The 24,276-nt window shown below is 53.2% G+C and overlaps 1 protein-coding gene across 1 annotated transcript in view; it reads right to left on the bottom strand.

The window, feature by feature from the left end:
* Positions 1-24,276, bottom strand: part of ACOXL (acyl-CoA oxidase like) — a 283,084-nt gene that overhangs the window by 24,938 nt on the left and 233,870 nt on the right. Inside the window, 1 exon segment of the mRNA XM_037806647.1 lies at positions 20,000-20,055. Coding sequence (XP_037662575.1) covers positions 20,000-20,055 — 56 coding nt within the window.

Here is a 24,276-nt window from a genome sequence, read left to right as displayed (position 1 = left end):
ATAAACCCACACGGGCTCCTCCCTAGTCACCGTTTCTTCCTTTTCTAATCGCTGAGATCTGCCACAATAAATTTTTCCAGAATTTTAACTTAGAACAAATTCCATAGTTTCCCAAATTTGTAATTTTCACTATTTTTAAAAAATGCTGACATTTGCTAATTTACAATTTTCCAACATCTCTTTTGTCCTCCTCGGTTTCAAATCTCTCTCAACTAAGAGTCCTTCCCAACTATGGTCAACATTTTTTGATAGAGCAGATGGGATTCTTAGAGGACGGCAGTAGCTCTGCTTTCTTTTTTCTGTCTATTAACATCAAAACTTCCTCCACTAAATCACAGGCCTGTTTCTCCAAGCTCTGAATGTAGCTAAAAGTGCTTTCAGATTTTCATCAAATTCTTTGTCAAACCTCTGTTATGCTAGGATGTGGCCTCCCTGACATTGTTAAATGCTACTGTTTATATTTAGCCTCAGACAAGCGCCCCCCACCATCTCCCCGCTGTTCAGATGTACCTTCCTTGGACCTGGGCCCATCGGGAAGTCCCTTGTCCCCCTGGGTTCCTTTAAATGTGTACCAAATCACACACGCCCTCCCCCATGTATCTGTTACACAGTCAGAATGATGTTTTACTGTTTTTCTTTCTTTTGAGCCCACAAGCCCCTCTGAAATCTCTGCTCGGAGAATCACGCCAGCTGTGCTAGTTTGGATTTATTGTGTCCGCCAAAACACCAGTTCTTTGATGCAATCTTGTGGGGGCAGACGGATTAGTGTTGATTAGGTTGGAAGCTATTGATTGAGTTTCCATGGAGGTGTTACCCACCATTCAGGATGGGTCTGAATTAAATCACTGGAGCCAGATAAAAGAGCTGACAAACAGAAGGAGCTCAGAGCAGCTGTGAGTGACATCTTGGAGAGCAACCGAGAGAGACATTCTGGAGACGGCCATGGAAAGCAGACTTATGCTAGCCCAGAGTTTGCTCCAGAGAAGTAAGAGAGGACAGAACGCCCAAGAGCAACATTTTGAAGAACACACAGGAACTGAGAGAGGAGCTGAACAGAACCCAGGATCAGCAGATGCCAGCCACGGGCCTTCCCAGCTGACAGTGCTCCAGATGCCATCAGCCATTTTTCAGTGAAGGTGTCCTCTTGTTGAAGCCTTAGTCTAGACTCTTCTAAGACTTTAGAACTGTGACTTTGTAACTGAATAAATCCCTTTTATAAAAGCCAATCCATTTCTGGTGTTTTGCATGACAGCAGTATTAGCAAACCAGAACACATGGGAAAAGATAATCAACAGATTCCAACAGTGAAAGGACACAGATGTTGGAATTATCTGACAAAAAATTTAAAGCAGCTATTATAAAATTTCTCCAACAAGCAAACACAAATTCTCTTGAAATAAATGGTAAAATAGAAAGCGTCAACAAAGAAATAGGAGGTATAAAAGAGGACCAAATGGAAATTTTAGAACTGAAAAATACAATAATCAAAATTAAAATGGGCTCAGCAGCAGAGCAGATAGAGGAAAGAATCCGTGAACTGGAAGATAGAATAATAGAAATTACCTTACATGAACAACAAAGAGAAAATAGCCTGGACTTTCAGGGACCATGAGACCGTAACAAGAGATCTAACTATCACGTCGCTGAAAGAGAGAAGAAAGGCAGCGCTGAAAAAGTACTAGGAAAAGTAACGGCTGAAAACTCCCCCAAACTAAGCTTCCAACTTGAGAAATTAGACAGCAAACTAAACCCAATGCAAACAGAGGGAGGAAATAATAAAGAGCATAACAGAAAATAGAATATAACAGAGAAAAATCAATGAAAACCAAAGCTTGCTCTTTGAAAAGAGCCATAAAATTGATAAGTCTCAGTAAGATTTACAAAGACAAAAATAGAAAGACACAAATTATCAAAATTAGGAATAAAAGAAGAAATAACACTACAGACACCACAGAACCTGAAGGAAATAAAAAAGGAAAATCACACAATCGTATCAATTGAAGCAGAAAAAGCACATGATGAAATTCAACCTCCGTTCATGAAGAAAGCCTCTGAGGAAACCGGGAATAGGAGACTTTCTTCCCTTGACTAGGGGATCTGTAACAAACCAACCGACCAACAAGCCCTGCAGTTAATATCATACTCAGAGCTGAAAAACTGAATCTTTTCTAAGATTGGAACAAGGTCACGCTTACTGCACATCATGCTGGAATTCCTAGTCAGTACGATGCGGCCAGAGAAAGAAAATAAAGGCATGTGAGTTGGAAAGAGAAATATGAACGTGCTCCTCTTTGCAGACAACATGCTGGTTTCCATATAAAACCATAAGAATCTACCAAAAACAAAAGCAAAAAACAAAAAACCCCAAAACTAATGGTGAACTTAGCAAGGCTATAAGTTACAAAATCAACACACAAAAGTCAACTGTATATATATATATATATATATATATATATATATATATATATATATATACTAGCAATGTACAATTGGAAAACAAAAATTTTAAAATGTGCCCCTTAGAATAGCTCCCCCCCCCCAAATAAACCAAATAAACAGAAATTAATTCAAGGTGACTCACAGATCAATATGTAAAACATGAAACTCTAAATTCTTAGAAAAAAGAAGTGAGAAAATCTTCATGACTGGGGATTAGACAAATAGTACTTAGCCATGAAACCAAAAGCATGATCCATAAAAGAAAAAAAATTGACACACTTCATCAAAAGTAAAAAAAAAAAAAATGCTCTTCAAAAGGCACTATGAAGAGAACGAAAAAACATGTTACATACTAGGAAAAAATATTTCCAAATCATTTAGCCAAGATAGAACTTATTTCCAGAATTTGTAAAGAACTTATTTCCAGAATTTATAAAGAACTTATTTCCAGAATTCATAAAGAATTCTTAAAATTCAAGAACAAGAAAACAACTGCCTAATTAAAAACTGGGCAAAATATTTCAACAGACACTTCACCAAGGAGCATACACAGATGGCAAATAAACACACGGAAAGAAGTGCATCATCATTAGCCATTAGGGAAGCGTGAATTGAAGCCACAATAAGGTATACCTACATAACTTCTGCAAGAGCAAGATAACATGTACCCACACCACCAAGTGCTATCACGGGGCAGAGCAACCGGCTGTCTCCTGTGCTGGGAATGCAAAGTTTCTAATAAAGTTTCCACATATGACCAGTAAACCCACTCCTGGGTGTACCCTGGAGCAGAGGCTCCCCACTGTAATTGGATTCTGTCACCCAGGGGACACCTGGGGGACATTTCTGAGTGTCACAGCTCGGGAAGTTCCACCCGCATCTAGCAGGTGGCAGCCAGGGCTACGCATCCTGCAATGGAGGGGACGGCCCCACACCCCCAACAAAGAGGAATCTGGCTCCAGGTGTCATAGTGCCCAGGTCAAGAAACGGTGCCCCAGATAGACGAAAACACGTTCACGCAACAACCTGTCCATGGATATTTGCAGCTGCTCCACTGGAAACTGCCCAGTGCCCTTCAGTGGTGCCTGGTAAACTGGTGCGTCCATCAGAGGAACACACTTGGCATCGGAGAGGAAAGAACTACCGACACGCATAGCACCTGGGTTAAATCTCAGCGACATAGCGCCGAGTGAAGGAAGTCTGTGATTAGATTTTTATGGCATTCTCAAAAAGACACAACGCTAGCGCAGTATTGGGGAACAGATCACTGGGTGCCAGGAGTCATCGGAAGGGGCGAGGGTGACTGTAAAGCCATAGGACAAAGGACTACCTTCAGATAGTGAATTGTTCGCCTCCTGGTTGTGGTGGTGCTTACACACATCCATCCATGGGTTACAATTCGTAGAACTATTCACCCCAAACCAAGGTGATTTTAGTGTAGACTAATTAAAAAATGGCTTGAGGCCGTGTGCCACCTCCTATGCCCACCCTTGACACGACCAACTCCAGGCTGAAAGCACCACCTCCCCTAAGGGTCCCCTTTATGGGAACCTTGGTCAGGGGCCGACCCAGCCTCCCCCGGGAAGGCGGCCCCACCCCTTTCTGGGTTCCCTGCTGGGGTAATTATCTGGCCACGTGGCTTTCTCAGGGACCGTGGCTCAGGCATCTTGGGGTTCCCCATGGTGCCCGGTCCAGCCTCGGTGCCTGGTGGAGTCTATAGGACAGAAGGGCCCAGAGAACCTCAGTCCCGGGAGCGTAAACCCACTGGGACCCTCAGCAGAAGGGGACGGCAGGCAGCCCCCAGCACGGCCTGAGCTGCATGATAAGCACAAAGACGAAGCTGAAGGACTGTCTGGGCCTCCAGCGTCAGAGGAAACGAGCAAAGCTCATTAACACACAGTAACACCTGCGTGCAGCGGGGAGTGTCCCAGCAACAACCCAGTTCTCTCGCTGCGAAGACGCGCTGCCTCCCGCGCTGGCCCGGGCCCCGGGGAGCTGATGGGCAGCGGCTCCGTCTCTTGGTTCCAGGGTTTCTGGAAGCCCCGGCGCACGGCAGTGGGTCTGTGATCGCCAAGGGCAGCAGGAAAGCACCTGAAAGCGGGGCCGGACCACGGCAACGCCCCTTCCCAACGCTGCCCGTCCACCTGCCCGTTCCCGCCACGCTCTTGGCTCCAGGGGTGGCTGGGCCTCCACAGGTGAGAAGTTTTGTTCCCATTTAACCAGAAAAGGCAGGATGGATTTCGGTGTCTGTTGGATCACCAGAGGAGGTTGTTCAAGAACAAATTTTCTTTTCCTTCCAGACCGTCTGGAGATGCTTCCCAATTTAAGAAACCAACCTGCTTGGTTCTCTTCTCGAGAAGACGGCAGCGCACATCTGGGGTGAGGCGAGGGGGGTGGAGGGGAGGGTGCAGGCGGTCAGCGGCCTGCACCTGAACAGCCAGGTGCTCCTCCCGGCGCCACCGCACGCTGCAGCAGAGGAAACTTCCTGGGAGGCTGAGTCCACAGGCCGACACCGGTGGCCATGCACTGGCATCATGGCAGACAAACCAGGGACGGCCCGGGACAGCCAGACCCCTGGGCGCGGGCACTTCTGGCTCCAGGCCTCCGTGGAAACGCCTGGTAGGATATATCCTGGCTTCCCCGGGTGGAGAAAAGCCACCTGCTGCAGGCAATGACTCGACAAGCGCACAGGGGACAGGGGAGGCTCTGGGGGAGGTGACCAGCGTGCGTGTGGCGTGGGGACAGGGAGACTGGGCCTTGCGGCTCTAGCCCCACGGGCAGGCTGATGGGCACACGCCTTGTCCTGTCTGGGGGCCGGACAGCTGGCCACAGAACCCATACCCGTGTGGACGCTGTGCTCGGGCAGACGCCCCTGTCCCACGTGGTGTCACAGTGCACGGGTCTTTCACGCCCAGCGGGAGAGCATGCACGCACGGAGAGGGCAGGGGTGGCTCGTCTCCCCTGGGCTCCCTCAGCGTCCACGCTGGGGACGGCTCGGGCCACGGCTCCCACTTCTGCAGGAAGGCGAGGCCACCTGTGGAGAAGCACTCGGCCGGCCCTTCTCCCCGACCTGCTTCAACCCGGAATCCGTCAAACTCGCTAGAGGGCTCTGGGGGGCCCCTCAACCCCTCGCTGTCCTCGGCTTTGTCGACGTCTTGCCTAGAGGGTCACGGCCACAGGGAACACAGGTGACCAAGGAGCAGAGACCGAGGGCCTTTCCACCCCAGATCCACCTGTGAGGTCAGGCCGGTCCAGAAGAGGCCCCTGCCCCTCAGCCACGAGCCATCTACCTACCTACCTACCTCTCTACCTACCCACCTATCTACCTGTCATCTATATCTTCTTTCTTTCTTTCTTTTTCTTCTTTCTTTTTTTTCTCTCTCTCTTTCTTTCTGTCATATCTATCTCTCTATCTGCCTACCTACTTATCTATCTTCCTATCATAACTGTCCAGACATCTGTCCATCTATAGTTTTTATTTCTCTGGGGGAAACGTCCAAGAGTGTGACTGGTGGGCTACGCGGTGAGCCTGTTAACCGCCAGAGGGGCTGCACCACTTCACACTCCCCCCAGCGGCATACAAGTGCTGCCTTTTGCCCCCCCCCCCCCACCAGTATCACGCTCCAGCACTTGTGTTTATTTTAGTCATTTCATAGGTGAATAGTGACATCTCATTGTGCTTTAAATTGCCTTCTCTTACGGCTGACGCTGAGCCTCTTTTCATCTGTTTGTCACCTTGTATATTCTCTTCTGTGAAATGTCTGTTTGCCCACTTTGTAATTGGATTTTCTTTTGCCATTGAGTTTTTATTCTTCTTTACATACATTCTTATCTCACTCCTTTGTTAAGACATGTGGATTGCAAATATTTCTTCCAAAGCTATAGCTTTTTTTCATTCTCTTAGCATAGTCTTCCCAGAGCACATGTTTTGGGATAAAGTCTAGGTTATCAGTTTTGCCTATTATGGGTCACACTTTTGATGTCAAGTCTAAGCACCCTTCATCCAGCCCTAGATCCTGAAGATTTTCTCCCATACGTTTTTCTAAAAGTTTTATAATTTTATGTTTTACACTTAAGTCCATGATACATTTTGAGTTAAGGTGCTTCTTCTTTTTTCCTCTTTTCTTCTCTTTCCCTCCCTCCCTCCCTCCCTTCCCTCTTTTCTGCCTTTGGATGTCTAATTACTCCAGCACCATTTACTCAAAAGTCTCATTTGTCTCCGCGAATTGCCTCGACACATTTGTGAAAATCTGTTGGGCACATTCGCACGGGTCTACTCGCCCCATGTGTGTCCCATCCGTCGGTGCTGCCGTCTCGAACACGTAGCTACGCACCCCAGAAACCGGGTAGACTGATGCCTCTCACCTCCTTCTTTTTCAAAACTGTTTTACCTATTCTGTTCCTTTTCTCTTTCCATATTAATTTTATAGTAATCTGATCTACATTAAAAATCGCTGAAATCTTGACAGATACTGTATTAAACCGGTATATCAATTTGGGGAGACACGGCATCTTTACTGTGCTGAGTCTTTGTTTATGAATATGGTATGTCTCTCCATTTATATAGACTTACTTTGGTTTCTTTTATCGGCTTTGTGTTGTTTTTGGAATGTAAGTCTTATACATGTTTTGTTAGATTTCTACCTTAGTATTTTTTGAGAAATTGCATGTGGTATTTGTGGTTGTCTGAAGCTGTGTGAACCCTAGAAAAACATGTTCTTAAATCTCATCCACTCCTGTGGGTGTGAACCCATCGCAGTCAGAACCTTCTGATTAGGCTACTCCAGCTACGGGGGGGCCCAAGCCAATCAGGCTGGGTCTTAATCCTATTACTGGAGTCAGGGAACGAAATCAGGGCCTAGATTACGGAGGAGACTTTTGCTTTATTTAATGTAAGTCTATAAATTTCACTCTCAGCACTACTTCACGTGTGTCCTGCAAATTTATATGTTCTATTTTAATTTTTATTCAGTGCAGTGTACTTTTATTTCCACTGAGACATGTCTCTTTGACCCCTGGATTATTTAGAAGGATGTTGTTTAGTTCCAAGTGCTTCAAGAATACTTTATCTTTCTGTTATTTCTAGTTTTGTTCCGTTGTGGCCAGATCACACTCTGGGCAATTTCAAATATTTGAAATTTGTTGAGGTTTGCTTTATAGCCCAGGAGTTGGACAATCCTGGTATATATCCCAGGACACGTGCAAAGAGTGTGTTCTGCTGTGGTTGCAAGGGGTGTTGCATAAACGTCAACTGGGGCATGTTTGTTGATGATGCTGTTGAGTATTTCTTTATGTTCTGATCTCAGTCTAGTTGTTCTGTAAACTACTGAGGGAGGGGTGTTGAAGTCTCCAACTATAACTGTGGACTTGCCTATTTCTCCTTTCAGTTCTATCACATACGTGTCACATGTTTTTGCAGCGCTGCTGTTTGCTGCATAGTCATTCAGCACTGCCATGTCTTCTTGGTGGACTGATGCTTTAACAGCATGTAATCTCCTCTCTGTGTCTGGTAATTTTCTTTGCCTTGAAGTTTATTTTACCTGATATTAATATAGCCACTCCTGCTTCCTTTTGATTAATGTTTGCATGGCATATTTTTTCCCATCCTTTTACCTTCAACTTGTTTATATCATCTTCTTGACAGCATACAGTTGCTTCATGTTTTTTAATCCACTCTTCCAATTTCTCTTTTAACTGGTGCTTTTAGACCATTCACATTAAAAGAAATCATTGATATATAAGTGCGGTCGTAATTGATTCGTCGGGGGGGGGGGTGGCGGCCGGTCGCTAAATCCTAGGCTCTCAGGATTGCTCGGAGGGTACCGGCAGCGGGGGCTCTTTCCCGGAGGCGAGGGCGAGGCGGGGGACTTGGCCAGGTCCCCGGCGGAGGCGTGCAAAGTATGGAGGGCGGCGAGAAAGGAACAGGCGGGACACGTTTCTTTTTAAGGTGAAGAAACCAAGAGAGTTTATTAGGGGAGAGTACAAGCTTATAACGGGCGGTCTAGAGGGCGGGGTAGCTGTAGAGGTTAAAGGCTTGGATTGGTTCTGAGAGGGCACGGAGGTTGGTTGTTGGGTGTTGCACAATGATTGGTGCATGCGCACTGGCAGTAGGGGACGTTGCATTGTAACGGAGGGGTTGAGTGGTTAGACGAGGGAGGCGGTCTTACCCGGCAAGCTTCCTCCAACGGTTGGTTTTGGGTGAGGAATTGGGGCCTGCCTCCGGCCTCACCTTCTCAGGCCCGGGGGGCTGTGGAGGGCGCTGTCACCCGTACCCACTACCCTCCCCAGGGGTGGATCCGGTCCCCCGGCCCAGGCCCGCCAGGTTGAAGCACGTAATCAGTATCCCGCATATAAGGGCTTAAGACTGTCTTTTCATTATTTTTATTTTGCGTTTGCTCTCTCTGTTTTTGTTTTCTCTTCTTTGGCTTACTGGGTGTTTCTTGAGCTTTTTCTTTTTTTTTTTTCTTTTTTTTTTTTAGGATTCCATTTAGATTTATCTATTGTGTTCTGAGGTGTATTTCTTGGTATAGCTTTATTAGTGGTTGCTCTAGGTATTATAATTTATATGTATAACTGATCACAGTCTACTAATGTCAACATTTCAGCAATTTGAGTAAAATGTAAAAATCTTACCTGTCTTTAAATCCCTTTACCCTCTTTCATATTAATATATTTGTCTTAAATATTTTCTCTATATACATTTAGAACCACATCAGACTATGTTATAATTTCTGGTTCAATTGTCAAACATAATTACAAAGCTCAAAAGGAAAAGAAAATCATATTGATTTATCCAGTTTTGCTTACCATATGCTTTTTTCCCTCCTAATATTCCAAAATCCCTTCTTTCATCATTTCCCTTCTGTTTAGAGCACTTGTTGTTGCCATTCTTTTAGTAGGTCTTCTGGGGACAAACTCTCTTAGTTTCCCTTCATCTGAGCTTGTCTTGAATTCCCCTTTATCTCTGAAGTCTATTTTCACTGGATAGAAGATTCTAGATTGACAGTTCTTTATTACCCATCACTTGAAAAAAAAATGTTGTGCTGCTTTCTTCTGGTCTCCATGGCTTCTGTCAGGAAATCTTAGCCCTAACCCTAACCCTAACCCTAACCCTAACCCCAAGCTGCCATTTGACTTGGTTTCCCCTATAGGTCACTTCTCTCTCCTTGCTTTCAAGATTTTTTTTTGTCTTTAGTTTTCAGAAGCTTAATTTATGATGTGTTTTATTGTGGGTTTCTTTGGGTTTACACTGTGAAATATTTGCTCAGTTTCTTGAATCTGTGGTTTTTGTCTTTTGGAAATTTTCCAGCTCTTATTTCTTTGAGGCAATTTTTTAGCCCTACCTTCTTTCTCCTCTCTTTCCAGGACTCCAGTGACACAAATGTTATATCTTTTGTTATAGAGATGCTGAGTCTCTGTTCATTTTCCCCCTATTTTCTCTATTGTTCAGATTGGTAATTTCTATTGTTCTGTCTCACAGTTCACTGATTCCTTCCTCTGTCCCCTGCTTTCTGTTTTTCAGCCCACCCATGGAGATTTTCATTTCAGCTACTGTATTTTTCAGTTCTAACATTTCCATTTGATTCTCATACATACATATCTGAGAGTATTTCTTTTAATTGGCTTTCTAGTATTGCATTTCAAGCATGTTCATAATTGCTCATTGGGGCATTTTTTATGATGGCTGCTTTCAAATCTCTGCCAGAAATTTCTAACATCACTGTCACCTCAGTGCTGGTACCTGTGGACTGTCCACTCATTCAGGTTGAGATCTTCCTGGTTGGTATGACAAGTGATTTTCAGTTGAAACCTAGACATTTTGGGCATAATGTTAAGAGCTTCTGCATCTTATCTGGACCTTTTGTTTTAGCTTCCTCTGGTACCGCTCCCGCAGGGGAAGGGCGGGCGCATCGCAACCTCTGTTGACAACAAATGGGGGGCAGGTGGTTCTCACTGTTGCAGGGTAGGGTGGAGGTCCTGGCTCACCACTAGGTCTCTGCTGACACCCCCTGGCTTGGAGGGGCAGGAGTGCTCTGTTCTGCTCCCATATGACCTCTGCTGACACCAGGGGTCGGGGGGGGGGGTACTCACTACTGCTGGGCAGCAGCGGTGAAAGTCTCGATTCTCTGTTTGGCCTCCTTTGATGTCACCACAGAGAGCAGGGGAGAAGCAACTTGTTACTGCTCGGGAGGAAGTCCCAGCTCCCCAGGTGGTCTCCACTGACCCTGTGGCAGAGGCGGGAGGGGGACACGTTACTGCCAGATGGGGATGAAAATCCCAGCTCCCTCCCAGCCTCCTCCGACACAATCCCAGCAGGTCGGGTGGTGCCTCGGCATGGCCTGTCAAGGTGGAAGGCCGTGGCCCCATCAGCCTTTCCTGGCACTGGTGGGGCAGAGCGACTTGCAGCTAAGAGTCCCTGTCCTGCTAAGCTTGCCTGCCGTTCTGACGAGAGAGAGCAGCTTCTGTCGGGCTTCTGTCGCTGTGCCCATCGGCATCTCCAAGTTGCCGCTTCAGCTCCCAGTTGGGAATGTGGGAGGCAAAGAGAAAACCCAGGGAACTCGCCCCCACGTCGTCCTCTGCTCGCGAGGCCCTTAGCTGCTCTGCCTTCTTGTCTCCACCTTTCAGACTCTTCTTGTGTTTTTACTATTTTTTTTTTTTTTTTTTTTTTTTTAGTATAAACTGTCCAGGGATTTTAGTTGCATTTTGCAGGCAGAATATGGAAGAATATATCTATTCCATATTCTCAGAAGTGAAAGTCTGCATTTATGTATATATATCATATAGTTAGGTTTTGCTTCCCAGTCAATGTAAGAGTATTTGACTTTTAATAGTAGGTTTGCCTTCCTTAAACAATTGGTCAAAATCTTGACATTTAATGTTAATTTTCTGTAAAAGTAACTTCAAAATATAACATACAACCAGATGATTATAAATAGTCTGCCCCTGGTTACCCTCACGATCGGCAGGGGTTTCAAGAAGACGTCAAGTTACCGCACCGTCCATCCTCAGCCCTTCACCGTCCCAGAGCAGAACATGTTGGGAGGATTTCCCCAAATGTGAAAATATGTCACCAGGACACCATGGCGGGAGGCAGCAACCGGGTGGCGGTGCATCTTCCTGTCATTTGTCCGGGGAGAAGTCCCTCTTTCTCCCTCCTCGTCCCCCGTGTACCTCCCGAGAGCCGGCTGTGCACCGTCACTCTGCCAGGACTGGACGGGGACGAGGTAAATCCAATCTTCTTCTTTCCTCCTATCTCAAGGTTGATGTCGATGGTGTTATCAGGGGACTTTCTTTTCGGTGGTAACATATAAAGCATAAAGCTTGCCATTTCACCGTTTTTAAGTGCACAATTCAGTGGCATTAACTACCTTTACAATGTTGTGCTACCATCATCCCCTTCGATTGGTAAAACATTTTCATCACCCAAAACAGAAACTCTGCACCCCAAGTCCCTCTCCCCTTGGCCCTGGAAGCCTCTAATCTACTTTCTGTCTGTATGTATTTTTGTATTCTGGATAATTCACTTAAGTGGAATCAAACAATACTTGTCCTTTTGTGTCCAATTTATTTCAACCAGCATGATGTTTCCAAGGTTCATCTGTGTTGCCGCATGTACTGGAACTTCACTCCTTTTTACAGCTGAATAATATCCCATTGTGTGTCTGCAGCATGTTTTATTTACCCAGTCATCTGTCGACAGACACCTGCTTTCACCTTTCGGCAACTGTGAAGAACGCTGCCGTGGACACTGGTGCGTAAGCCTCTGTTTGAGTCCCCGTTCTCAGTTCTTTGGGGGCTGTGCCTGTGAGTGGAATTGCTGGGTCATATGGTAACTCCATGTTTAAATTTTTGAGGAACTGTTGAACTGTTTTCCACAGCAATTGCACCATTGCACATTCTCACCGGCAGTGCACGAGGGCCTGATTTCCCACATCCTCACCGACATTTGTTATTATTTGTAGTTGTGACCATGCCATCCTGGGGGTCCCCCACGGTGGCTCTGATTTGCATTTCCTTAATGGCCAGTGACGGTGAGCTCCTCCGCATGTGCTTAGTGGCCACCTGCAGATCTTCTTCTGAGAAGTGTCTATTCATCGCCCTTGGCCCGCTGATTAATTGGGTTGTGTGTCTTTTAGTTGTTGAGTTGTAGGGTTTTTAAAAATATATTTTGGATATGAAGCCCTTATCAGATACACGGTTTGCAACCCTCTTCTCCCGCGCAGCAGGCTGTCTTTTCACTCTCTTTGAGAAGTTCTGTATCCTCTGATGCACAAATGTTTTTACTCTTGCTGAACCCCAATTTTTCCATTTTCACCTGTGTTGCTCAAGCCTTTGGTGTTGCCTCTGAGAATCCACTGCCTAACACAAGGTATTAGTAGGTTTCTGAACATTGTAAAATCAGCCAAAAAGAGAGCAGTTAAATTTGGTTTAAGAGCCACTGGAAGAGTTAGGCAGATGCAGAGAAAAGACATCTCCAAGCCTCGTAACATTTTCAGGTTTTCCCCGGGGGGCCCGAGTGGCTGGTTGGAGAGACGAGAGCTGCCTGCCTCACTTCCTGCCCAACTGGGGGGCCGGTGGCCCCTTCCCCGCGGGATCCCTCCAGCCACCTGGCCATCTAGTATCTGGGAGCGAAACCCCGCTGGACCCCTCCACATTCTGGGTAAGTCTCTCAAGAGAAGTCTCCGGGCTCTTCAGCGTCTTGACCTCTTCAATGAAACGGAGAAAAGACGAGTCTGGGCCAGCCTCTGCTCTCTCCTCCCACCAACTTTCGACTCCTAGGGCCACATTTTGCTCTCAGTTTCCCACACATGACTGCCACCAAATCCTTCTAATTTTTTTGTCTCTGCTGCCCTCTTTGCTGTCTCCTAGAGCAGCCTGGAACACAGTTGGCCCCCTAAGCTGTGCAGAGGAAACTGAGACCAAGTTAACCAGGAGGGAGCACCTCCACCAGCCCCTGTGCCAGACCTGCAGGGACAAGAACCCCGAGGGGAGCCCCCGGTGGTCTGTCCTTCCAGCAGCCTGTCCTGCTGGCCTCAGGCTCATCTGACCTGGGCAGGAAGGCATCCGTGCATTTTCCCTGATGGGGGAGCTTTGTGGAGGAGCAGATTAAAGGCAGAGCCTCAGAAAGCAGACAGGGCAGGCGAAGCCCTCTGCCTGTCTCCTAACCCCACCCACCAGCACCCCCACTCCGTCCCTGGCCCCGCCTGGAGACTGCACCCTCCGAACAATTCCTCCAGCAACTATGGCCGATGTGGGCTTCTGCTGCGTCCCCTCCCAGACACCTGGGTGTGGAAATCTTCCATGCCAAGGGAAGGAGTACGGAATGCAGGAATTCAGGAGAGTGGCGTCAGTTGGAGAAATGTGCGGAGCAGGGATGGAAGTTTCTGGACACCTCCCACCCGAGGAGCAGCTGCCTGGGTCCTACTTTCCCAGCCAGCTCTCAAGGTTTGCAGCCCTGCACACCAAACCCTCTCTGAGTGGAAAACTTAGGACACAACCTGCCACTTCACCACCACCAGGTACAACACATCCAGTTGGTTAAATTAATTTCCCACAGAGATGTGGAGACTTGGTGGGTGGGCACCTACTCCACTGGCAGCCAAAATCCTCTACCTTGTGCTGCCAGGCCACTCCAATGCCCTTGCTGATGGGGTGCAACGAATGCCCGTCTCACTCGCTGGTGGACGAGCCACCCAAGGGGGAGAGGTGGGTCTTGCTGGTTTCTGCCCCCCTCCCCTCCCCCCAGCACCCAGCACAGCACCCAGCACCTGACAGACTCAGGAAACATCTCTGTGGAGGGACGGGGGTGGGCGTGTGTAGACGGCCACCAAGGCAGCTCTCCTGCTTCTTACCAGAGAGCCTGAGATTCTACCATTAGATACTTTTTCCTTTGAGTTTAAAATTAGTCCTCTGCAACAAAGATCTCTTTTCAAAATTAAGTTTCTCTGGGATAGTGGTCACCAAGTAGGACTTTAGCACTTGGTTTGTTCTGAAGCTGGGAGACCCCTGGCACTGGCTCGGTGGTGGAGGGGAGAGCAGAAGGAGCCGGGGAGGGGGGCATTTCAGGGTCCCAGTGGCAGCGATTAGAGAAAACCAATTGTGGCAGAAATCTAGGACTGAAACTTGATTTCTGTCACCAGTCACTCTTTTCCTTTAGTAAACATTAAAGGTGCAAGCATGTGCTTCCACTAAGCCAGGTTCTAGAGCAAGCATCACCTGGTACACGGCAGGTCCCAGTGAACACGAACGCCGCACCTCAGGAACACGCCAGCCGCACACTCACACCTGCCGGTGCAGCTCCAGCTTGCAGGAGGGAGAAGCTGAAAGGGACAGCGGAGAGGGCCGTGTCCCAACACCGCAGACACCTGCTGCTCAGGGATGCACCAGGCGACACGAGGCAGCACCTGGCACTGCTCCCCTGGACTGGGTTTGGAGGTGTAGCCAAGCCCAAAATGAGAGCCCCGTTCCTGCGTGGGAGGCCCCAACCCATGGGCAGTGGCCGTGGCGGGCCCCAAATGCCTCGATCTGAGAGGAAGCTCCGGCCGCCCAGGGACCCTCTCCAAGGCAAGGGGGCCGAGACGGGTCGGTGGGCTCGAGGGGGCTGCCCGAGGAGAGGGGCCCTGGCTCAGCTCCACGAGCAGCAGGAGGTGTTGGCGACGAACTGTTTGCTGCTGTAAACCAGCTACCACCCACACACGGCAAGAAAAGGAGAGCAGTTAGAACGCAGGAAAGAGGGAAAAACCCAACCTCCCCCACTTGACAGCTTCAAACTGCTGCCGCCAGCCGCCTGTGGGGCCGGGACAGTCCCCTGCAAACACCCTGTTTAGATGTTCGGGCGGCTGCGGTGAGCATCGACCAGAAACTTCAGGAGCTGAGGCCTCCCCCGGACACGAGGGCCACAGGGACCCCGAGCAGAGTCGGGCGGCCACTGCCAGCTCCGTCCCGGGCGCAGGGGGAGCGGGGCAGAGATCGCCTCTGTGACCACAACACTGCAAGGGGCACTGGGCCACCAGCCTGCGGGTGCTCGTACACCTGCTGGGGGCGGTGGACTGGTGGAGCGATCACGCGGCAAGTTCCCTCTCTCTGCGGGCGCCGCCCCCCAGGCTAAGGGAAAGCCACATGCGCCTTGTGAGGGCACCGTCCACCGGCCGGGGCTGCACCCAGCTGGGAGCCAAGGCCCGTGTCCAGGAAGCAGCTGCCCTCTCCAGCCTGGGAGGCCTGAAGGCGGGGGCCCGTCACTCCCCGAGGGGCTCCTGGCCTCAGGCAGGACTCGCGGTGCCACGTTCCTTAGGACACCCGTAGAGGAAGGTTCTCTCCGAGAGCCCAGCGCCCCCCATGTCTCCCCAGTGCCCCCGAGCATTTGGGGACAGTGTCAACACCGCGGCTGGCGAGCAGAGCAGCCCCAGCCCTGCACCCCTCCAGCAGCAGCGCCTTCCCGGACGGTTCCGGCACCTTCCTCGGCCCAGGCCTCAGCACCTGGCAGCTGCACCCACCAGCCCCGACGGGCCCTGCGCGTGACAGCCAGGTAGACGGCAGACGCCAATGCTGCTCTCCTTGTTTCCTCAGCCCATATGACGCCCCGTCCAGCCCCGACGGCCTGCCCCGCTCCGCCAGCCCTCCTTAGAGCACGCGGGCTTGAGACGCCTCCACTGCCGGCACAGCCCGGCCACAGGGGCCGAGATGCAGGACCCTGTGACGCACGAGCCCAGCTGGTGCCTGGGGATTCACTTCCGCACAGGCAGCTGGCTCGGGAGCTTTTCCACAGAACACGTGGCCTGGCAGGGCCCACCCAAGGCTCTGGCCTCGGGAGCCTCGGGACGGCGGCTCCAGGCTGTGGGGGCCACAGTGTGGGGACAGCCCGGGGCCCTCAGTCAGTGTCCCTGTTGCAGGGCCACCTCGGAGCTACCCCCGCCTGCTGCAGTCACGAGAGGCCAGCCGAAGCCTCCAGCTCTCATATCCTGACGGGGGGAGCAGCATCTGCCACCAAGGGCCCTCTCGCCCAAGCGTGCTATTGGCTTTTCCTGCATTTCGAAGCGAGGCCAGAGGGCTGGCAGGGGCCGGTCTGGGAAGTTGGGCCATACCGAGGGTACTTGCTGGGGCCGCTGCCTCCCACCCAAATTGGGAGCAGTGTCTGCCACGTGTGTAAGAAACTGCCCGGAGAACAGACTGAGGGCAGGCGAACACTTGTGTTCAGTTTAGGAAAAGACGGTCCGAGGCATCTTGGCCCAGAGACCTGCCCTCCTGCCCGTTTCCACCACCGGAGAGAGTGGGGGGCGGGAAGAGGGGCCCGGCCTGGAGTGGGGGCCGGGGTCTGGCTCCCCCATAGTGAGAAGACCCGACGGGAAGGCAGAGCCCCGTCCCTGCAAGGGTGGGCACACCGGCTCCGCCCGGGGCAGTCGCGGTTTCTGCCCAACGTCCAGCTGGACCGTCCACTCTCAGGAAGGGCAGCTCCCACCGGGCAGGCAGTCGCTGCTGGCAGGTGGCCCAGAGAGGGGCCGGGGGCTCGAAAAGTGGCCTGAGGGACGGAGGCTGGGAGCAGACATCGGGCTGGCTCCGTCTCAAGAAGGTTCAGAATTGCAGCGCTGCCGGCTCAGTCGAGTCGCAGACTCTTGGAATGCAGGGCTGGAAGGTCTTTGGGGCCGTCTGAGCCTCCCTCTCTTTTACAGACTACAACCCTGGCCTAAAAGAGATCAAGGTGACCCGTCTACGGTCCTGGCAGAGCCAGGGACAGAGGGGAAGGGGCGGCTCTCAAAGATGGCGCAGAGGATGGCCAAGGCAAGGGCTGTGGCGCAGCGGCCCGGGCAGGGACACGTCACACCCATCCCTTGGTTCCGAGGAGGCAGGAGGGGCTGGGGAGGGGGCTGTGGGGGCAGATGCTGAGGTTTGGACCTGCTGAGCTTGGGGGAGAGGCCCGGCGTCCCGGCAGAGGGCTGGAAGGGCCGCAGGGCAAGGAGAACGAGGCACGAGTGAAGAAACCTCCAGGCATGTCGTGTGGACATCTTCCAGCGGAGCAGGGTACACCCAGCACTGGCAGTCCTGCCCCACGCTCTTCCCTCTTTGAAGAGCATCAGGGGTGGGAAAGGCTGGGGGTCGGGAACAGCCTCCACCCATCTGGCAGATGGGGAAACTGAGTCACGGAGAGGATGACGTTCTTCTCTCTCCCATCCCATTAGCAAACCAGGCACAATTAACGTTGCAAGAGCGACTCCAGGAGCGGACACGCTGCGTCTCGCAGTTTCACTGTGGCCTCCCCTCCCAGGTGCGCTCCGGGGGCGACAGGGGCCGGGGGCCCAGGGAGAAGCCTGACCGGAGGCCCCAAGACCCTCACTCTCTGGTCCCAGCTCCACAGCCCACTGGGCAGCTGGGTGGGAGTGCAAGCTGCCCTCTCCCGGCTTTCCTGGTCGTCAGGCGAAGGCTCCGGCCCGGCCGTCCCCGGGCTCGCACTCCCGTTCTGCTTTCCAGCCCTGTTCGCCTCTCGAGCCTTCTCCGGGCCCATGTCCACAGCGCCTTGCGGGTCAGAATGAAACACCTGCCCGAGTCTCGGCACCTCCCAAACGTGGGGCGCAGCAGGTCATCTGTCCAAACATCACGTTGGTCCAGATGCATAGCTGTGTTTCTTCTAGCGGTTTTCACCCAGTGAGATGCTATTAAATGTTTAAATTTGTTGTGATAGTTCACAGGAGCAAACACATAATTGAGTGTAGGCCGACTGTGGTCAAGATGAGCCCCTGTGTCCCGGGTAAGTCTCCCCACAAAACAGCCTCAAAAATCCTGCACATCCCACAGGTACTTTCCAAGGTGTGACCAAAAATTAAAAACTAAAAATAAAAAAAAAAAAAGCAACAACCTTCAAACTCCTGAAGAAAATCTTGAATTAGTCTCTGTCTGAGCTGAGCACACTTTTGGCTCAGTGAGTGTCACCTCACGTCATCGGTGCATTCGATGCCGGGGGACGTCGAGACACCCACAGCCTGTCCTCGGTTGCCAGGGTCACCCAGTCCACAGAAACTGACAAGGGGCGGTCAGGGCTGCCTGGCGCTGGTGGTCGGCCCCTCCAGGACAGCCCCCGCCCCTCCCTCGCCCAGCCCATGGCTGCTTTCCAACCAAAGATTAGGCAGAGGCCGGCGAGGGGCAGCACGAGGGTGCGGTGCTGGGAGAGGAGGGGCTCGGGCACCTGCTGTTCCCGCCCTCACACCACGGGCCTGGAGAAAGCAGGCGGTGAGCAGCTGAGCAGCCCTGGCCATGTGGGTCATGGGGATGGGCAGAAGTGGGATGGGTGCCGGACCCTTGCTGTTTTCTCTACACCACACCACCTCCGAGATGTCCACCGGGAGCACCAAGCCGTGCACATGACAGCACGTCCAGCGGGCAGCAGCCCAGTGGGGAAGGGACAGTGGGGGAGAGCTGGGCAGCAGGAGAGCAAGAGAGAAGCCAGGGGGAGCAGATGGCCAGATAAAACACCGAGGAAGATGGGAAGGCCCTGTGTCTCCTTGGAGAGCCAGCCGCACCTCCGGGGGACGGTCCCTGAGAGCTGAACCTCAGGTGGGAACAGACAGCTGAGCACGAAAACCTCTCGCTGCCATGGAGAGCCCAGTGGCATTTGGTGCAGCGCTGCTTTCTTAAAAAGTTAACGTCATTGACCACCACCACCAACACAAGGCAAACCAAAAATATCACACCTTAGGCAAATGAGTTGAAAATCCCTTATCATGACACCCTGTTTTTTCCACCCATTTCTAAAGCTGGAGAGCACCTGCTATGGTGTTTAGGCAAAGAAATGCAATTCCTGGTACCTGTGGTTTCCTGATGGTGCAGAATTGAAATGACATCACGGAAACGTAGGCCCTGAGTCCGCCTAAGTACAGTTTCCAGGTGAGGATGTGAACCTTGGTCACTGCTAGTAGAGCGGGCGTGTGCCTCTGTGCCTTGCTGGCACCACTGCTCTCTGCCTTCAAAGAGTTTTAATTGAAGGCCTGCTGGCTGCTTGCCAAGGTTTCCCACACTTTTGGTTCCCTTGGATGTACACCCTACGTGCGGATTACACCACACGTCCGCTCCTCGCAGAGGAAACGGAGGCTTGTCCTCCACTGAGGGCCGGGAGACACTCACCAGAGGTGCCCCTTCCAGGGACTGACCCCGTCGGCCTAATTTGTGTCGCCTTCCCCTGGTAACCAAACCGAGAACGTGGCAGGCCCGGAACACGTGAAATCCTTTGTCTTAATTAAGAGGGATGGTGGGGGACGTGGAACTTGGCCAAGCCTCATAAATCTGCTAGAAAGCCCCGAGCCTGTCAGGCGGGTGTGAATAAAACCAGCTGAGCTCTCTGGAGAGTTAAGCGGAGGCTGCTGGTCGGCATCGGCGCTGTCACCGGCCGGGACTCGAGGACGACGGTCGGTCTCATTAGCCAGCCACCGTCCTACCCGCCGATGGCGAGTCCTTCCCCGCGGAGCTCAAGACCCAGATGATAAATTGACTCCCGCACGTGAAAACAAACCCGGCCTTGTGGCAGGAAAGCTGCCCGGAGCCTGGCAGGCTGCGAGCGCGTCATCCGAGGACCCACCTTCATTAGCAGAGCCCGTCCTCTCAGTGGGGACAGCGTGTCACTGCCAAGGGCCACTGGAAAGGGGTGAGCCGTCCGACTGCAGATGCCGAGCGCTCCGCTGCGAGGACAAGCAGATGGCACGTCTGCCCGTTCTCACTGACACCGTCGAGCTCCCACGGTCCCGGCCCCGGGGTTCTCCACCCTGGTCAGCCGGGAATGTGACCCCAGGACACAGTGTCACTGTCATCAGCAAAGCTCCGCTCCAGGCTGCCAGGGGGCCCGGGGCCGACCACCGTGGAGCACTCTGTTCCCCAAAGTCTACGGGGCCTCCCACGGCCTGGCGCTCGCCCTGCTGCGGGAAAGGCGGCCGTGCCGAACATCCTGTCTCGAGCTTCCACAGCCATGTCCATGGCTCAAGTCTCCTCTTGGCGTAAACATGATGTAGACACCAGCGTTCACTCAAGTACACCCCACAAACTCTCAGAAACACTTCAGGTCGTCGTTCCCTAACCAAGCTTCTCCAACAGGTTGAGAAAGAGAAACCCAAGAAGGTAACAACCAAAAAAAATATATTAATGACCCATTTAAACTGGCCATGAAAACTCAAGGAATGTTCTCCAGGCAATCCACACAATGCACACTCGCCTTCTCTGGAGCTGTGGCCGAGCTCTCATCAAAGACCCACTCATGGGCTTGGGTCTAAATGAGCACCAAAGCCCAGACGGCCTTTCCTGCCCACTGTTTTGATGATATATTTCACTCTTGCAAATGCTCCGAGGATTCCCTGCCACCCTCAGATTTAAATCCATCTCTTTAACAGGCGTAATCGTGACCCATTGAGATCAGCATCTTCCTGCCAGACTCCCAGCCCCAAGCTCTCTCCACCTGTCACAGACCCTTTGCGCCCGTCTGATGGGGGCAGTTCTACCTCTTGCTGTGGAGCCCACGAGCCTGTCCATCCAACCCAGAGGTCACTGATGGCCTGCGGTCCTGTCCCAACCTCCAGGACGGGGCGGCCACACCTCACGGCTGTGGGACAGTCCGATTCCACTGTGCTGACCCAAGGGTATTAGGACGTCATGTTCACAAATAGTACACCAGCGACAGTGAATTTTCATCAAGAAAGCATTCTCTGGGCAAATACTTCCCATGTTACCTATAAAATGTGGATCTTAAGATGGTTTTCATCTGCCACTAACTTAGTCTCTGCAGTTTTAACTGTGATCAGTTGGCTCTTGCACTGATTATTTTTTCCAAATCTACATTTTTGTGTTCTGCAATCAGAACGTGCTCAGGGTCAACAGAGGGCTGTGCCTATGGCCGTCCACACTGTCTCCCAGGTATATGGGAGAGGCACCGACTGGCCGCAATCAATATTAATTACACAGAACGATACATTTTTTTTTTTCTAATTTTAAAAGAGTTAAGAACTTTGCCCACAAAAAGGGCTCCACAGAAGCTCGCGGAATGGGATGAGCCCCCGAGCTCGGAGACTGCCCGACCGTGCTTGCCCGCACTGACTCCGCAGACCCCGCCGGCCACGGCCGTCCCGAGGCTGCCCCGGGGCCTGTGTGGACTCCTGCTGTCACAGGGTTTGGTGAGAAAAAACACTGAACTCTGATTGTTGTTTGAGCAAAGCGAAGAACAATCTTCAAATTCGGGTTTCATTTAGATACCCTTCTAAAAGGAGGCTCTCACTTGGTAAAGACCCTCACCGAGTCTGGGGGTGGACATCTGAACACCTACTGCCCGCCCTCTGACCCCGTGGGGACCCCACACCCTCACCGCCAGCCGCCCGCGCTCTGGGCTCTGCTGTGGCGTGGCCCGGGGCTCCTGAGACGTGGCCTCCACCATGAGCTCCACGGACCCAAGGCAAAGCCATCCCCTCCCACGCCAGCCCTTTCCCGAATTCCCCCATTTCTGTGGTCCTGTCACCCGCAGCCCAGACCCCAAGCCTGACCTCTGACCCCCCCCACGAGCAGCAGGCCTGCAGACCCTTCCCACACGACGTGTCGCACACAGCACAGCTGCCATCCGGATTCCACCAGAGCTGCCCCCCAGCCCCCGCCCCTCTCACCTCGCCGAGCCGGGAACGCTGGAGCCCCGGATGCTGACAGGCCGATCCCTCCTCACCCGGGGTCCCGGCCCGCCCCCTGCTGCAAACACCCCCCAACCCCGCGGCCCCTGAGCTCGTCCGTCCATGGCTCTGCCCTGGGCCGTGGCCCCCCTCTGGTTCCAGCCCTCACCCCACTCCCATCTGGCCTGGCCAGCGGGTGGTCGCTGGGGGGCCCAGGAGCAGGTGGACCCGGCCTTAGACCCTCGCCCGTGACCCTGAAGGCGCCACTCACCCTCGCCGAGCCTCGATTTCCCCAGCGGCCCCGTGGGGACCCTGTAAGAGCCAGGTACCTCCCTGCAGGACTAGGCGCCTGGGCCCAGGGCTCAGCCCCAGTACCCCGTGGCCTTCCCCGGTCCTTCTCGCCCGGATGTGTCCTCTCCGGCTAGATTTCCTGTATCCTCGTTACGCGTTTGGGTTTCCCGTTTGGGTTCTTCTCCGGTGTCTGGTGTGGGTGCTGTGCTCGTCCCGGGGCGAGCCTGAGTCCTGGCTCTTTGTTCTGTCTCCAGAGGCCCTTCCCAGTCCTGTGGGGCTGGAGGAAACTCGGGGCCACGCGGGGGGAGTGTCCCCTCCGCTGGCTGACCAAGTCTCCCACCCTAAGCACCGGGGCCCGACAGCAGCAGGACACACATGCTGTCTGTCACCCGCCCCTCACCTCAGGGGCCAGGTGCGGGTTCTCTCACCTCACCCCACGGGGAGCGCAGGGGGCACCAGGACGGCTCCCGCTGGCCGCTCAACCGGGGCAGCCAACCCCCTGACCACAGCTGTGACGCCCGTGACGGGGCTGCCACCCCTGCTCTCTCCTCCCCCCTCAACTTTAAACAAGAAAAACTCAGATGAAACCACGTGAGGTGTCTGCTTTCCTCCACCCGAGCTGCTGAGTCAGAGGCGACTGTGCCAGGGACGGGCCCACAGCCAAACAGGCCCCGACAGCCCTCGGGGGTCGCGGGGGAGAGACTCGGACAAACCACTTTCCTGATCCCACGGGTCGTGCGGAGCCCCCGGAGCGGGCAGAGCCGGAGCAGCAGGAGAAGTGGGTGGGGGCTGCTCCCCGGCTCTGAGCTCCGGCACAAAGCTCCCGGGGGCCGGGAATCCTGAGCCTGAACCTGCCAGGGGAGAACAAGGCTTCGTCTCAGACACACGCAGTGCAGGCGCGGGGCAGCGTCTCCCCCCAGGGGTGACGGCGTGGAGGCTGCGAGCAGGTTCTGGCTGGAGGTCACCTGAGGCCGAGCCACCCCGAGGGCCGGGCACTGACCCAGGCGGCGGGTCCCGGATCGCTGGGGGCCTGGCCTGCCTCTCCCGGGAGCGTCCCCAGCGGTCGGCCCTCGGCCCTCCCCTCCCACCTGGGTGACAGCAGCGCCCCGGCTCATCCTGCAGAACTGCCTGCAGCCCCCCACCCACCTCCGTTCGGGAAAGTGGAAAGAGAGAGGGAGCAACGAAAGGGCTGGGCTTTTGCAGAAAGAACCCCAGCTTTATTTCCGGAACCAACACGGATGGCAAATGGGAGCCTCTAACTTCTTAGAAAAAGCCCTTCGATTACAGCCCCCTGCCCGCCGGGATGTGAGGAGGGGTGCAGAGGGGCCAAGACCGGCCCGACCCCAGCTGCCCGCAGCCACGTGACCCATGACCCCAGGCCGGGGCAGCAGGGGAGGGCACACGCAGCACCCCCTCCCCAGCCTACACCCCAGGGGCGGCTCCTAGGCTCCGGGGTCTGATCAAGTCTCAACAAGCCTTTGGCTCCTGCACAGGGGACCCCTCGAGGGTGGAAAGGGGGGCCTCACCAGGGCGGCCCCTCCTGCCACCCCCTGCTGTCCCCGCTGCAGCCCCTCAGCCTCTCGCTTGCCAGTCGCACCTGCTTGTTGGGCCCACCTGCCGCCCACGCCCACCCTGGGTCTCTCCCGGGCACCCTGGCCCCTGGGGCCGGGCTCAGCCCCTCCACTCCCCCTCGATGGACGCTCGGCCAAGGCCAGGCTCTGCCCCTCGGCCCCCAGCCCGTTTTTCCAGCTCCTTCTCTCAACGTTATTTCCTGGTTTCTCCCCCAAATATGCCCCACCTGGCAGGTCAGGCCCCGCATGGCTCCCCACTTGTCCCCCTTTATCTCCCCGTCGCGCTGGGCCTGGCTCAGCTCCCAGCACCCGTGGGTCTCCCGGACGTCTCCAGGCCTGCACCCCGGCCTCCGCAC

Source organism: Choloepus didactylus, chromosome 17, assembly GCF_015220235.1.
Source record: "Choloepus didactylus isolate mChoDid1 chromosome 17, mChoDid1.pri, whole genome shotgun sequence".
NCBI lineage: Eukaryota > Metazoa > Chordata > Mammalia > Pilosa > Megalonychidae > Choloepus > Choloepus didactylus.
This window is presented reverse-complemented; position numbering and strand designations above follow the sequence as displayed.